The sequence below is a fragment of the Penicilliopsis zonata genome, assembly GCF_001890105.1.
Source record: "Penicilliopsis zonata CBS 506.65 unplaced genomic scaffold ASPZOscaffold_7, whole genome shotgun sequence".
Lineage (NCBI taxonomy): Eukaryota > Fungi > Ascomycota > Eurotiomycetes > Eurotiales > Aspergillaceae > Penicilliopsis > Penicilliopsis zonata.
Window position 1 is genome coordinate 26,468 of NW_019208917.1, and position 14,085 is coordinate 40,552.

The following is a 14,085-nucleotide window of genomic DNA, read 5'->3' on the forward strand; positions in this document are numbered from 1 at the left end:
GGAATTGGATACGTACTTGGGACAATACCGATACACGGTCCTTACGAGGCAGATACCTATTATTAGCTCGTACAAACCGACGCGCTAACCCAAGACAGACATATTGGAAAATCTCCATCAAACCAACCTAACCTAATAAGTAACTGGTACGGAGTGTCTAATATCTATGCTAACCACGGGGTGAAATTCTTAGCCTGGGCCCTATCATCTCTCTACCTTATATGACCACTGGTTGCGAGTAATCCGGCCATTGAATCATTATTGTGGCTAATATAGAGTGATATCAATCAACCTCTAATAGCATTAAAAAATTGCTATATACAAACTATTTTTTAGTGATATCTTCAATGATGGCGTCTGAGGGCCCAGTCAATACAGAGGAGCGATCCCAACAGCTCTCCTTCATGAAGAAAGCATTAGCCATGGTAGTGTTCCCCCTACATATTATGAATTAAAACACACTGCTCATGTTCTAAAAGGGCGAAAAGGCGCTGGAAGTTGGAGAGACCCCAGTTGGGTGTGTACTAGTATATAACAACCAAATAGTTGGGTCAGGAATGAATGATACAAATAGGTCAATGAATGTAAGTCAATCTTCTCTAAGACACCTTCGCAAGTCTAGGGTATAGCCAGAAGAGTCGTTCTTCTAGAAGAAGATCTAGCCTTTTGTTCTCCCAAGGTAAATAGTGTCCACGCAAGTTACATGTTTTAACCTGGCCCCATAGGGCACAAGACATGCTGAGTTTATCGCCATTGAGGAGATGCTCCGAAGTTATCCCAAATCAGCTTTACGAGACACAGACCTTTATGTGACGGTTGAGCCCTGTGTGATGTGTGCATCGGCTCTGAGGCAGTATCAAATACGAAAGGTCTACTTCGGTTGCGCAAATGAGCGATTTGGCGGTAATGGGAGTGTTCTCTCGTTACACTCTGAGTGAGAAAGCCCATCCTATTCTGGGCTTGAAATTACTTCCAAGTTGACATTTCAATAGCCCCGCCCTTGATCCTCCGTATCCTGTCCAAGAGGGATTATATCAGAAAGAGGCCATCATGCTACTACGACGCTTTTATATTCAAGAGAATGATAAAGGTACAGACCGCCCCAAAGAAGACTATTCAAGCAATGTTGAGCCCTTTCTGACACAAACAGCGCCAAATCCTCGACCCAAAAAGAATAGGGAGCTGAAAACGCACATAGAAGTTTAGGCCCAGAGGGCAGAGGAAAGCGTCTAAGGTAGTTACATTGAGTTGGCGTTGTTGTAAGACTGGTTCGTTTTAAATTTATTAGGGGAGCATGGAGTGATTTAGACAATAACGCGTTTTAGTAAATGAATTGAAGTGTTCACAATGTAGAAAAACAAGGACGCCTGGAAGAAGAGGTGTTTGGAAATGTTGGATTCCTTGAAATGTCACTGACAATTCGCATGACTCGGTGATTTCTAATGTCTGTCGCACTATTACAGGGTGCTCGCTTTGCCTAGACGCTCGCCTTCAAGCTCTCTCTCAGCTTGCTGATAATACTTTGCCGTATCCACACCGTGCTGCGGCTGTTGTTAACTCTCTATGCTAGTAAAGGATGAGGGGATAATAGACATACCTGATCATGGTTGACAGGATTAAACCACGGTAGCACGTGAATGAAGAGTTGTGAATACCGAGAGTTTCTCGCAGCCACACCTTGAAGGTAGGAAGACATCTGCGAGGTACCGTACAAAGGCTCCCCCTTCTTGACCTTATCAACCATTTCACGCATATCCATGTCTACCTCTCTAGAGTTCTCCGTGAAGCCGTAAAACCGGTCTATAGCGATAATCAGTCGTCAATGTCCGAGAAAAGAGACCGGAAACGTTGTGTGCAGATGAAACGTACTACAGGAGCGCTGGTAGAGAATATGAAGACCGCCAAGCAGTCCAATGGCAGTCGCCAGTCGCATCACAGGCGCATAGCCTCCTTTGCCAACATGGGAGGGACTGACTCTCTCCATCATCCAAAAGGCGAGCGGGGAAGCTGCCCCCAGTCCGCCAGCGATCGCATAGTCCGAGGGCCTGGCGTATCCGAAAACACGTCTAATATGCCTGCCGGGTGGTGAGTAACCTCAATGGCCGATTGAAGATGGGTTTCATACGGGTCAGAATCAATAAGCTACAATTCAGGTTAGCAGAACATTTTCAAGATTGGCCGGGTGGTTGGACGCATCGCACCGGATAGTCTGTGTTGGCCTGCTTTGGGGGCACAACAATTGTTCCCAGTTCCTTCGCCATGGTGCAAATAAACACGTTAGTGTCCGATTGACCGCGCTATAGGACTGTCAAGAGGCGGATGGTAAGTTGTTGAAACGTCCCGGATTGAAGTTAGAACCGTTCCGGGTCCATCTGACTATTTAGGATTAGCTTGCGTGCTTTCCATTTTAGGGAAAGGCTATTTTCAGAGGATGCTCCAGTTAGAATGTACCATATTACTAAGCTAGATACATACGGAGTTAGGTAGTTAAACAACTGCCTCAGGAATCACCTAAGGAGTTGATTGAGGAATTGATTCAAGAATCCATCTCTTAGGTGGTATAAAGCATACATAATAACGGCTATAATGACCACTCATAGGAGATACTTGAAGGTGCCCAATGAATTCTAAAATAGCAGGGCCCTAGCTAATCCCAAAAAATTCTGGTAGAAACAGTAGTGAAGGCTACACGCCTATAGCCAAGAGCTGTTACAGTACTCCGTACCTGTACCTGCTATCCTCTTCATAGCGCTACGGAGTACCTGATAGCTCTTACGGATTCTGACAGAATACCACGTCCACTTCCATTAACATAAGAACAAAACTCCTGATTCTGATTGGTAGTACTTGAGCTCTGATCAGCCTCTAAGGTATCGTTATGCGACATGATTGGCTATATTTAAGTACCTAGGCAGTTATCAGTGTCTTGGCGGCTTGGACGCGTACCAAACGCGTCGCCATGATGCTGCTATTGACTTTAATGAATTAGATTGATTCTAGGATCATTAACAAAAGATATCTTCTGTTAGCCGGAATATTTTTCTATAAGCCTCATTAAAAGGTCTTCCTATCTATCGCCATGGCGCTTGAAGTCGATTCTCAATCGCCGGCCCCTTACGACGATCTATTTGACTATGATATCACGCTGGATGACATATTTAAGGGATCATCTAACAAAGAGAATGGAAACACTTCGAACTCTCTCGCACTAGACAACCCAGAGCTAGGATTGGGCTTGGACGAGGAGGTCAAGGTTACCAAAAAGCGGCAGCCTATTGCAAAGCTCGATGAAGGCAGGTCAGTAGTAGAATCACACTTCATTTCGCCCGAGATTTTACTGACAGGCCTGATAAGGCTTTTGTCGCAAAATGGTATTCCAAGACTACGCCGTACTGCGAAGTCGAAGCTGAAGCTCAAGGGTAAGGGACACGAGGTATAGAACCCATGAATCCAAACCGAGGTTTAGGCGGCTGCTAAGATTCCATAAGTTCTCTGATGCTGCACGGATTTTGAATTTCTACCAGCTCTGGCTTGACGACCTGTTCCCTCGTGCAAAATTCGCAGACGGTCTCGCCATGATCGAAAAGCTCGGACATTCGAAGCGATTGCAGACAATGCGCCGTGAATGGATTGACGAAGAGAAGACGAACTTCTCAAAGGATTTACCATCTTCAAGTTCACATCTCACGACCGACTCGCAAATACATGATGATATGGTGATTAGTGGCTTAGAGCAGGCAGGAGAGCGATCGATTGACGGTCATGGCCTTGATGCACAAGAATCCCAGGAAAGGATGCAGCTAGATTCTTCTACTATGAGAGAATCTGGGTCTGTTCCCCCGCACGATGAGCTTTTTTTACCGCAAGACCACGAGGCACCACAGATTAACGAGAAACAGGGACGTTCTGCTGATGGAAAGGATCACACTCAGACTGGGATGGATATATCCGCTCCTGATGATGACGAGTTAGACGCCCTTTTGAGGGAACAGGAAGATGACCTTTTGTGAGCGAAACCGCAACTCGAGTATAGAGTAGATTTAGTCAGATTGTACTTTAAGAATCACGAACCCGGGAGGTATCTGGATTGTTATAACTATACCCACGACTTCAAGTTGGAGCCAGCAAGCATGGGAAAGCAAGGTCATTGAATTATGTGTTCCTGACGAACCAAATCATCGCTTATACTTTGGTTTTCAAACGTGACATCTTAAGTGGAATTTTCAGCTTGAAGCCCTTCACATTCCACAGCTAATGATGCCTGGGAAATTATAATGATCATAAAGTGATTAAACCAAGAGCCTTGTCACTGGCATCGAGTCAAAATTGTCAAGGAATTACTCGAAACTTGTCTCGATTCGGCGCATCTTCCCCCTTAGCATCTGCACGTGTGTGCGAGAAGATTATTAGATTATTCGCAATTATGCTCATCTAATACAGCGGGAAACCACTAGAAATATGGACGGAAAATAGACAACAAAAACCAGGCTAAGCAATAAATGACTCCTTGGAGACTCTCATGGACAGGAGAATGTAAGCCGGGACAAAATTACAACTCTGCTAGAGAAGTGAAAGGCGGGGGAAAAACAGTTAACCTTTCCAATATCCCGATTTACTCCGCAGGGGCTGTCAGGACAGAGAACTGTCCACCAGCACCGGCGCAATTGAGCTTCTTTCCCCGAACCGCAGTATTGTCCACTATAGTTGCAACTTCAATATCATCTTGGGTACCTTGGCCGGTCTGATAAGTCGCAGAGAACCCCCAGGACCAAGCTCGACCATCCTTGTCAATGGCAATTGAGTGGTCAGATCCAGCCGCAACAATGCTGGCATTGATTCCTGGAACAGGGGTGGGGTCAATCAGAATTCTGGGCCGGCCACGTTCGTCCTTGATGACATTCGAATCAGGCAGGCCATCGATCTTGAGGCCAGTTTGATAGCCATCCAGGCGGCCCCAGACCAGGCATTTCCCGTCGTCAGTGACGGCAAGAGAGTGGTGGGCACCTCCACAAAGCTGTAGGACCTTCTCGTTCGATAGAGACTTGACGAGTGTGGGATGGACGATGGCTGCCTCATCCTCACCTGCACCCTCGCGGATACCTGTTTCGCCGAAGCTATTGAGACCCCAAGCATAAACCTTGCCAGAATCATGGATGGCGAATGAATGGAAGGCTCCACAACCGATCTGTTTGATGTTTTTCGGAAGACCAAATTCGCGTGGCTGCAAACCATTCAACTTGTTGCGTTCAACAATGCGACGACCAAGCTGGTTCTGCTGGCCGGAGCCCCAGGAAAACACGGCACCTTTCTCGTTCAGTGCGAGGGCATGGTTGTCACCGCACGCTAAGTGCTTAATTTTCTTCAACGCGGGGATGAGGGCCGGGGTGGATTGCACCTTGTTTGTGGCGTCAAAGCCCAGGATGCCGTCATTGCTCTGGATATGCTATGTCAGTACAAAATTTTCTATAGATGTAGAAGACCTGGAGGCTGGCCTACCCGAAACGTTCCCCAGCCGTAGACTTGGCCATCGTCGGTCAGAGCAAAACTCGAGCTGTCGCCAGCGGCGACTTCAACAAACACAGTTCCTTCGGGGAAAGACTCGGAGGGAATAGCAGTCGGCGTCGACTCGTGAGGGTTCAGCCCACTATCACTATCATCATCCGAGTCGGAATCATCCTTGTCCTCGTCCATATCTCTGTACCCGCCTTCCCAGGTGGTATTGCGCCCAAGCGCTCCTTGGTCATTCACACCCCAGGTAAGAATCTTGTTGTCATACGTGAGAGCAACACAATGCATTCCACCCACCGCGACCTGCACAACACCCACTGTGTCGGCAGGAAGAAGAGGGTTGAGACGAGGACGCTTCACATCGACCGCATTTTTGGCGGTTCCAAGGCCAAGCTCACCCGAGCTCCCCTCGCCACATACATAGACGTTTAACTTGGTAGTAGGGGCACTGTTTATGACGGCCTTCGGCTTTGGCTTAGGGGCAGCGCGCGGTTTAGCGGCAGCGCGCGGCTTAGCAATAACACGAGGCTTCTTAACCTCACGAGGAGCTTCTTGGGCTTCTTCATCGGCGGTCGCAGCCTTGCGCTTCCGCGCTTGCGCGGGAGGAGCGGCCTTCGCCTTTGAATCGGCCGCTTTAGTGGTCTTCGATTTACTCACAGTCGATGTGGTCTTGGTCGTCGTTTTTTTCTTCGCTTCCGTTGTAGTTGTGGTCTTTGTTGTACGCTTTTTCGTATCAGTAGCGGCCGTTTTATTAGTATTTGCAGCTTTGGCAGCCGTTGAAGTCTGAGCAGTTTGCGCCTTTGCGGCAGCGGCAGCGGCAGCGGCCCTTTTAGGTGGCATTGTTTTGTAGAATCTTTAAAAAAAAGTTATGTATCTGGAAAATTCAAAGAGAGAAATGAAGAGAATGACGGAGTCTAATATCTGGTAAGATAAGTGGGAGAGTTGAAATGTGGTCGAGGGAAAAGCTACTTGCGCGGGTGTTGTTGTTCCTGGGAAAAAATACGCGCTCAGACCACACACAACGTCGCGGGCTTTGTTAGGATCACATAACTCCGAATCCTGCCTACGCAACGCAACAGCACAAAGAGAAATGGGAAAAATGTGCACATTCAATGAGATCCTGTGACAATGTGCAGCCATATATATACCCTATAAGTATAATTCAAATACTGCCATGTAGCCCCTATTGAAGGTAAGTTAGCTATTATAATAGATTACTGTGACATTATTCTCTACTTAAGCATTGTCTTGATTCACTAGATCTTTTCAATTTATTAGGATCTATTAATTAGTGACGCGTATTGATTCTCATCGAGTCCTAAAACTGTGGTTTATTGAGCTCTTGCCTCATATATGAGTAGCAAGGCTATTTATGGGATGAGATCTACTGTATTCTATTCTCAGTAGTCAGCCTGTATTGGAGGCAAAGGAACAGGCCACTTGGTCTAAGTGAATTAGTTACATAGCTTCTGAAACCGAAACTATCACACAAAATTTGAAGTCGCTTGATTATGAGACTATGAATACATAGCTGACACCAGCTCTAAATACCGGCTTATAGTTTAGATGAGATGGGTGCGTGCTCGTAGTTACTGCACCTCAATGACGTTGAACCCGAGCAAAGCTGTAGAAGACGGGAGCCTGGAGGTCTCTCAACAACCTGATACTTCCCGGTTTATGTCAGCACTAAAATCGGACAGCGGCAGGGAACTGTAGCCAGGCTGAGCCGGATTTATATAGTACCATTACCATTGAACCTGGGATTTCTTGTATGGTTTAGGCACATTTGCCGAAATAGAACGATGGTTTGAAGACTGACCGCTCCTCGACAGATCTCTATCTTCCAAGAGATATGCGTATTGCCCAGTATGAGAATAGCTGCGGACAACTCATGTGGTATCTGGTGTGCCCCGGGTTTGCCATACTCTGTATGCATGCATGGGAAAGAAAACCCTTCAACGGATGCGCAGATAAATCTGTCGAATATATCCATCATGCAAAGGTTCTATGGTCTAGGTGCCCTCGCTAGGGATTACCTGAGTCGCTGCGGTTTCTGTCGTGTCAGAAGGTGTGGACGAGTCTCGGATCTTTCCGCACATAATAACATTCTGTCCCATAGGTGTCCATGAAACATCTTTAGGATTCAGCGCAGCATTTGGTTTGCCCTGTTCATCTTGTTTGGAATCCGGACTCACCCCTACCCCCCCGCGACCAAGGTAGGTCGGAGCAACGGTCACGATAATCGAGTCGATGAAATCAGTATACTCGGGATTCAGCAGCTCGCTCAAGACTGTCCCACCGCCTTCAATCATCACACTCTTGACGCCCTCAGATGCGAGTGCACGCAGAATGCCTTCCCACCGTAGTCGCCAATTCTGGTTGTATTCCACGATTCGAAGAAAGTCACCCCCATACCCCTTCAGAACCATCAGTTTCTGGGGGTGAATTTGCGCCCCAGGCGATACCACGATCCATGGAGCCTTCCCTTTGCCTTCGACAGCTGTCCGTAACATCCTGCAGCTGGGATGAATAGGCCATCTCCCTGTCGGGTCAATGACAACGGGCCTGGGTTGCCACATTCGGCCAAGGCCACCGAACCCACCAGCCCCTTCTAGTCTACAATTTAATCCCGGGTTGTCAGCAAGTACAGTCCCTACTCCAACTAATATAGCGTCATGCCGCGATCGGAGGTAGTGCGTCATCAACTTTGCTTCCGGGCCTGAAAGCACAGTCTGCATTCCTGGTAAAAGCGATATCTTCGAATCCATGGAGGATGCATATGACAAGGTCACGTGTGGAAAGGGCCGTTTCTCATCATTGTGTTTTGGCAGATAAGGCTCCAGAAATTCCAATGGAAACTGAGGGAATGGCAGGGTGTCTGGAGGGAGAGGAGATTTGAAGTTTGTTAATGACGAATTCGTATGGCCATCATTTGCTGTGTCTTCTAAGCTTTGCATCTTCACAATGCCGTGTCCCTTCTGATACTCGTACCCAATGTGAGGCACTAGCTGAACTTCCGGATTTTGTATTCGCCACTTGGCCGAGACGTTTCGGACATCCGTGACTGTGAAGAACTTCCCCCCTGCCTCGACAAGCTTTTGTGGTTCCTCCTGAAATTTGGTGAAAATGGACGATGGCAAGTAGCCCTTTATGGCTTCCCTTCGAGCGAACTCCATGAGACCTGAATTCCGTTTTACCTTGTCAATGTAATCAAGATCGTGCGAATGTATATTGCCGCTTCCAGGCGTTCTGGAAATAGTGACTGTAGAATATGCTCCTTCAAATTTGATAACTTTGATTTGGAAGTTGCAGATCCCACCTTCTCGTACTCTTTTCCTGCGCGGACGTTTGCCTTCGGGTAAAGGACGTGTTTCTGATGTACGATGCGTCGGGCGTCGCAAGCGGCACATGTAATAGTCCGTTGTACAGTGTCCTTCTTTGCTAGCATTGGATCTTTGTTTGACCCAGACATTATCAATGAAGGGCCAGTAGGTTTCGAACTCCTCCAAGCTGATCTCAATCGGATCCTTACATTCGAACATCACCTGCCGGATTCTTGCAAGGTTCGGAGGGTTTTCAAAGAGGCTGGACTTCTCAACTGCTTCATCGAGCGCTGGCCTCGGAGAGTCTACCCTTCCGAGATGAGGAGGTTTGGTTGATGTTTCTGGAACATTCGGGTCTAAGACTTGTCCAGCCGAAATTCCTGCATCGCTGTACCGCAAGCCCTGCATAGCCTCATTGACATCCTTTCCTTCTAGATCGATATCCTGGTGTCTTTCATCAAAGGGTGGCTCAGCATTGTCATCGACCGTTTCTTCATCGTTTGGGGACAACGTCTCCGAGCCATCGTGCCTTTGATTTATGGCCCGATCCTGCGGTGACTCGACCTCGTCCTCGGGCGAAATCGACCTCGAAATCGATTTTGATGCATCAGAGATGCCATTTTCCATCTCGAGGAAGGTGGCAGCCTGTATGAAAGAACTGTTCAACAATGCATGGAAGCCGGTAGTTCTTGACGTCCCATTAGATTACCTAGTTCCTTGCTAGGATCAGCAGCTTGAGTTCAGTTTTTGTTATGGAAAAGCAAGAGTATTCTATGAGTAGCTCTAGGGAAATTTTCCCCAGCCAATATCACAAACAGCCCAGCGGGCACAGTCGTTCCCTTCTGCGATCCAGTCACTCTTAGTGCTTTCTGAGCTTAAGCCTTGGCACTCCTAGTCGCACGGTCCACTTTAACGACAACTTGTTAGACCCTCCTATGATTTCATTTGTATATACTCTTGTACTTTGATTATTATTAACCAATGACTATACTAATATATCAAAAATTACCTTTATTTTTGTAAAAGCCTTCTCCAGGTCTTCCCATTAAGCAGAGAGAAAGAGAAAGAGAGAGTTTAAAACACTACCATTAAATAACATCTCCCTCAAGCAATCAAGGACTCAATAGAATATTAACCTTTCATGAAGTCAAATATCTCTCTAATTATAGGTTTATTGATCACTACTAGGTTATTCTCCTATATTAATTTCTATGTCTGCTGAATGGTCCTGTGGGGTATTCAGGTGTAGTTCATTTAAGGTATTTAAACTTGCACCCGAAGATCGCTGGCAACGTGCATATCTAGCTGTACACCTGTTTGTTTTACCTTCTGCGTCAAAACTAGAATACCGCAGGCCACTATTTGGCGAGTCTGCGAGATTTCAATTTATGTGGTCAATTTCAAGACTATCGAGGCAAAAAGGTCTCCATGGAAGCATGGAAGGAAGGTGTCTATTGACCAATAAAATGATTAATCAATAAGATAAAAGAAAGAATGCTAGATCATATGCCATCCCCTGGAATAATATGGACCAATCTGCATGAATCAATGCACGCCAATTTCTGCCCCAGCACGAGCGAGAGTCTCATAAACCCTTGGCTGCAATTTGTACTTGACCATGCCGGCGAACACCATAAGATCTTTGCCCATGACAAGCAACTCGTCTGCGAGACTTTGCGTAATCTCATTTTCATAGGCTCCCGATGCCAGTCGCTGTCTTTCATAGCCAATGCATGTGATACTCCACATGATTACGTTTCCAACATTGCGCGAAATGACCTGAGGAAGGGAGGCAAAGGCTTGGGCCGCACCCCTAATATACGGCACGGAACCCTTTGCGCGTAGAGGTAGGATGTTTAGCTCATTAATAGCCTACACGCGCTCATGGTTAGTAAAAAACAACGGGGAGGGGTTCTGATGGAAAAGATAAATATGTTGAACGGGAGTGCTCACATCAAGAGCTGCTGTCCACTTTCCAGCTTCAAGTTCAGTCTTGGCCTCCATCATTCGGAGCAGCACGCCACAAGCATCACGGTTGACTTGACGGATACGTTGATAGTACAGCGCATTTGAATTATATAGACTGATCATATTCCGGGCCAAGACCACCGGATCTTCCACCGAGGTTAAGCTGAGACTGCTTCCTGGTTCAACTTGGCCTAGTTGTCCAGAGCCGTGGTCATAGGGCGCTTCATTCGTTCTCGGACGCAATGGTTGCAGTTTCCAGGCCGGGCCTCCGATTTCAACAGCAGCGGCATCGGATAAAGATCGATTAATAATGATGATAACCCGGTCGTAATCCTCAGCAAGATGGTACAGAAGGACCGCGTCGGCTGTAAGACCCTTGTCGTCTGCTACAGCAGCGGCCTGCACTGTGATGGTCTTTAAAAATTCTTCCTGATCAATTAGCTTGATCAGGCCAAGACGCTGCTCAATAGCCCCTTTGATTCTCATTCCATCACTTCGGATATCACCCAGCAGTTTCGCAAAGCTCCTTGTTTCCAAAATGAATTCCCTCAGAGCTTCGTGACACACAGAAGCGTGAGACTTGCCGATGGAGCCAGGAAGATCAGAATTGAGACAGATAAGAATGAAATAATCGACTGCGGCCTCGACAAATCCGGTGCGGAAATCTTGAGTATACTGAGTAATGAGGTATCCGAAATTGATTTGAGGATACTGTTTGACGGTGTACGATACTGTTATATAGTCAGCGATGTTAAGATCGACAAGACAAAAAAGGACCAAAGGCCCTAAGGGCGGTGGACATCTGGACTCACAAATCTCTTCACCAGAGGTATGGAAATCCGATACACGCAGCAGCCCATAGTAAGACAGAGCAATCGCAAAATGAACAGCGCTAACTGGTGCATAGGAACCGAGATAGGAGACGGCCTGTTCAAACATTCCCCCGAGAACCTGCAGAAGGAAGTAAGTCCCATAACCGCCAGGCCCTTCCTGTCCCTTGGTGAATACACGCTGGCCGATTTCTGTGATGTCAGTTTGAATGTCCTCAAGACCAAAGATGTCACCCGAAATCTCTTCAGAGCGGTCATCCTCCCTTGCAAGACTGAACTGGAGCCACATCCAATCTTCAACACTTTGATTGATACCATCAAGACGACGACGGCCAAGATCACAACGCCCAATGATCTTGTAGCAGGCCATTCTGTAAGGATCAATTGTGTTTTCAGGCGCATTTCGAGAACGTTGTTGATACTCGCCATTAATTTTCTGTTGTAAATCCCTCGGCAACTTCCTATTCTGAGCGTAGGTTGTCATGTAAGTGACAAACTTGTGGTCGAGTGACCGGAAACCAGGGTCCTGGCTGACATACTCCGCCGCTTCGGTCACAAACCCACATCGCAAGAGGTAGAAAATAAGAATCCAGCAATAGTCCTGCCCGACAACTTGCAGCTCCGTTCCATCAGGAGCAAGGTCTTTGCGAGCAGCTCGAATACGGATATATGCACGGATCTTGTTGATAACTGTAGGTATACCACCGAGTTGCGCTTCGCGCGGGTTTTTGGTAACAATGCTTTCAACTTCGCTGTAGAAAAGCCTCTCGAGAAATGACCTGGAGCCGTCGACAATTCTTTTGCGAAGGTTGATTGATTCGACGGAGTTTGAAACTTCGTTAAGATACCCATCACGGAACTGTCTCTCCTTAAGAGGATTAGGGTATGGGTTATTCATAGTACCATTCCGTTCATCTATCATGCTGATGATGGCCTGGTATGCATCAAAGAGTTGCCGAGGAGCCTGAACGACGACAAGTCAGTTAAGAAATCAAGTCATGATCAGTAGACGTCTTCGACTTACATCACCACCAGCATGTTTTTCTACATCAGAAAACTCGTGAAGAACGGGGAATGTATGACCTTGGAGTCTTGCTGAATTCAAACGTTGAACCTTGTCTGCATAGTAGCCCATTTTCTCTCTCAGGTAATGGGAGTCCGGAGAGTGGGCAGCAGGGCCATCCGCACGTTCGCTGGGTTCCTCAGAGAACTGAGAGCCCGAAAGACCGGCCCCAGGAGTGCCAATAACGGACTTTCCCAAAGCAGACCGTCCAAAAACACTTCTACCAGAGCCTGGTGCCACTCCTTGGGAAGAGCGTTTCTGATCTTTTGTGGATCTGCCAAATGACCCTTTTGTCGTAGCTCCCAGTTTATCACTAGGACGGTTATCTTTCTGCACGAGGCCAAAATGACGGAAGATTTTCTGCCGTTGTTCTTCCCAGTCCAAGTCTACTTTTTCCTCCAGAAATAGATCAAAATCCTTCTGTGCACGGGCAAGGCCCTCAGCGACCATCACCTGTCGACCGCGTTGCTGAATATTTCTCAAGAATTTCTGGTTGTCTGGATCAAAGCTCTCTTGTTCTTTGCCGCGAGGAAACGCTACCGATGCGCGAGGGTCTAGTGTTCTCAAATCATGCAGGGCACGCCCCGGTGATACACCCGAGGCAGCAAGCAGATAGTGCCTACAGATCAGACAGTGTCAGCTGTAAAGAAGAGGCATATATTACACGGACTTGCACGTACGCTTTACCGTTTGTGGTGGCTTGCTGGGAATCCTTCAGCCCACCAGTTCTCAGTTCCCTGGCTTTTCTTCGGATATCATCCAGTCCGAGTTGAAGGCTGGGCAAACCCTCAAAATCATCCAATCCTGTCGAAGAGATCGGCCGTTTCTTCCCACGCTCCAGCAAGCTGTTGAAGAAGGCAGGCTGAGTGTTCTGACTGCTTTGCCGTGCTTGCCCTCCATTTAAATGCTGTTGACTCGCACCGAACACTGAAGGCTGAGCAGTTGGCTGTTGAGCTTGTGGCTGAGATCCGAACAAGGATGCATTGGTATTCGCCATGGGGGGATTCGCGAACGAATTGGTAGTATTGGTCGCAGAGAAAAGGCTTGCGGGCTGGCCTAATGTTGGTTTGGCGTCCGAGGGACCGCTCCCAAGGTTTCCGAAAAGCGAGCTCATAATAGAGACTCACAATATAGCCTTTTGGTTTCAATTAAAAAGATAGAGTTAGGTGAATATAACAGGTTGGTCAGAATGGAACAATAAAAAGGCAGCTTGCAAGAGGCCCGTGAGACTTAAGCTTCTAAGCTTTAGTGAACAGTGGTCAGGCGCAGTTCTAGATTCAAAGAATAATGCGTTGGAGCAGCCAATTTCTTGTCTCTTAGTACACAACCACCTCCTATAAGGCACTGTATTTGTGTATGTTTTTCTCAATTTTCTAAGCTTGTGCAGCGGCAG

The 14,085-nt window shown here is 47.2% G+C and overlaps 6 protein-coding genes across 6 annotated transcripts; 2 read left to right on the forward strand and 4 right to left on the reverse strand.

The window, feature by feature from the left end:
* Nucleotides 1-147: 147 nt before the first annotated feature.
* ASPZODRAFT_132403 (hypothetical protein) lies at nucleotides 148-1,696 on the forward strand. The gene is made up of 6 exons (XM_022723010.1): nucleotides 148-425; nucleotides 480-584; nucleotides 726-934; nucleotides 993-1,090; nucleotides 1,151-1,541; nucleotides 1,598-1,696. The coding sequence occupies exons 1-5, from the start codon at nucleotides 351-353 to the stop codon at nucleotides 1,204-1,206; spliced, it is 543 nt and encodes a 180-aa protein (XP_022580844.1). The 5' UTR covers nucleotides 148-350; the 3' UTR covers nucleotides 1,207-1,541; nucleotides 1,598-1,696.
* ASPZODRAFT_132405 (hypothetical protein) lies at nucleotides 994-2,288 on the reverse strand. Its single transcript, XM_022723011.1, has 6 exons — nucleotides 2,202-2,288; nucleotides 2,126-2,142; nucleotides 1,870-2,075; nucleotides 1,598-1,800; nucleotides 1,151-1,541; nucleotides 994-1,090 (listed from the first exon to the last, which is right to left on the reverse strand). Exons 1-5 carry the CDS (start codon nucleotides 2,259-2,261, stop codon nucleotides 1,458-1,460), a joined length of 570 nt encoding a protein of 189 aa, XP_022580845.1. The 5' UTR covers nucleotides 2,262-2,288; the 3' UTR covers nucleotides 994-1,090; nucleotides 1,151-1,457.
* Nucleotides 2,289-3,079: 791 nt separating this feature from the next.
* ASPZODRAFT_66216 (hypothetical protein) lies at nucleotides 3,080-4,010 on the forward strand (the record flags this gene model as incomplete). Its single annotated transcript, XM_022729361.1, has 3 exons — nucleotides 3,080-3,297; nucleotides 3,355-3,433; nucleotides 3,489-4,010. 3 exons carry the CDS (start codon nucleotides 3,080-3,082, stop codon nucleotides 4,008-4,010), a joined length of 819 nt encoding a protein of 272 aa, XP_022580846.1.
* Nucleotides 4,011-4,612: 602 nt separating this feature from the next.
* ASPZODRAFT_66056 (hypothetical protein) lies at nucleotides 4,613-6,348 on the reverse strand (the record flags this gene model as incomplete). Its single annotated transcript, XM_022729346.1, has 2 exons — nucleotides 4,613-5,434; nucleotides 5,497-6,348. The coding sequence occupies 2 exons, from the start codon at nucleotides 6,346-6,348 to the stop codon at nucleotides 4,613-4,615; spliced, it is 1,674 nt and encodes a 557-aa protein (XP_022580847.1).
* A 1,172-nt stretch (nucleotides 6,349-7,520) lies between these two features.
* Nucleotides 7,521-9,239, reverse strand: ASPZODRAFT_66205 (hypothetical protein; the record flags this gene model as incomplete). The annotated part of the gene is made up of 1 exon (XM_022729360.1): nucleotides 7,521-9,239. The coding sequence occupies one exon, from the start codon at nucleotides 9,237-9,239 to the stop codon at nucleotides 7,521-7,523; it is 1,719 nt and encodes a 572-aa protein (XP_022580848.1).
* Nucleotides 9,240-10,142: 903 nt separating this feature from the next.
* On the reverse strand, nucleotides 10,143-14,076 carry ASPZODRAFT_132408 (hypothetical protein). The gene is made up of 5 exons (XM_022723012.1): nucleotides 13,373-14,076; nucleotides 12,654-13,311; nucleotides 11,612-12,593; nucleotides 10,785-11,530; nucleotides 10,143-10,703 (listed from the first exon to the last, which is right to left on the reverse strand). The coding sequence occupies exons 1-5, from the start codon at nucleotides 13,804-13,806 to the stop codon at nucleotides 10,377-10,379; spliced, it is 3,147 nt and encodes a 1,048-aa protein (XP_022580849.1). The 5' UTR covers nucleotides 13,807-14,076; the 3' UTR covers nucleotides 10,143-10,376.
* Nucleotides 14,077-14,085: the final 9 nt, after the last annotated feature.

Bases quoted from the DNA above. Each gene is read 5' to 3' on its own strand.
- ASPZODRAFT_132403 (XM_022723010.1), top strand. From the start codon at position 351: ATGGCGTCTGAGGGCCCAGTCAATACAGAGGAGCGATCCCAACAGCTC. The intron at 935-992 runs GTGAGAAAGCCC...ACATTTCAATAG, and splicing joins GTTCTCTCGTTACACTCTGA to CCCCGCCCTTGATCCTCCGT. The intron at 1,091-1,150 runs GTACAGACCGCC...TGACACAAACAG, and splicing joins TATTCAAGAGAATGATAAAG to CGCCAAATCCTCGACCCAAA.
- ASPZODRAFT_132405 (XM_022723011.1), bottom strand. From the start codon at position 2,261: ATGGCGAAGGAACTGGGAACAATTGTTGTGCCCCCAAAGCAGGCCAAC. The intron at 1,801-1,869 runs GTACGTTTCATC...TTATCGCTATAG, and splicing joins TCTCTACCAGCGCTCCTGTA to ACCGGTTTTACGGCTTCACG. The intron at 1,542-1,597 runs GTATGTCTATTA...CAACAGCCGCAG, and splicing joins ATCCTGTCAACCATGATCAG to CACGGTGTGGATACGGCAAA.
- ASPZODRAFT_132408 (XM_022723012.1), bottom strand. From the start codon at position 13,806: ATGAGCTCGCTTTTCGGAAACCTTGGGAGCGGTCCCTCGGACGCCAAA. The intron at 12,594-12,653 runs GTAAGTCGAAGA...GTCGTCGTTCAG, and splicing joins AAAAACATGCTGGTGGTGAT to GCTCCTCGGCAACTCTTTGA. The intron at 11,531-11,611 runs GTGAGTCCAGAT...ACTATATAACAG, and splicing joins TACCTCTGGTGAAGAGATTT to TATCGTACACCGTCAAACAG.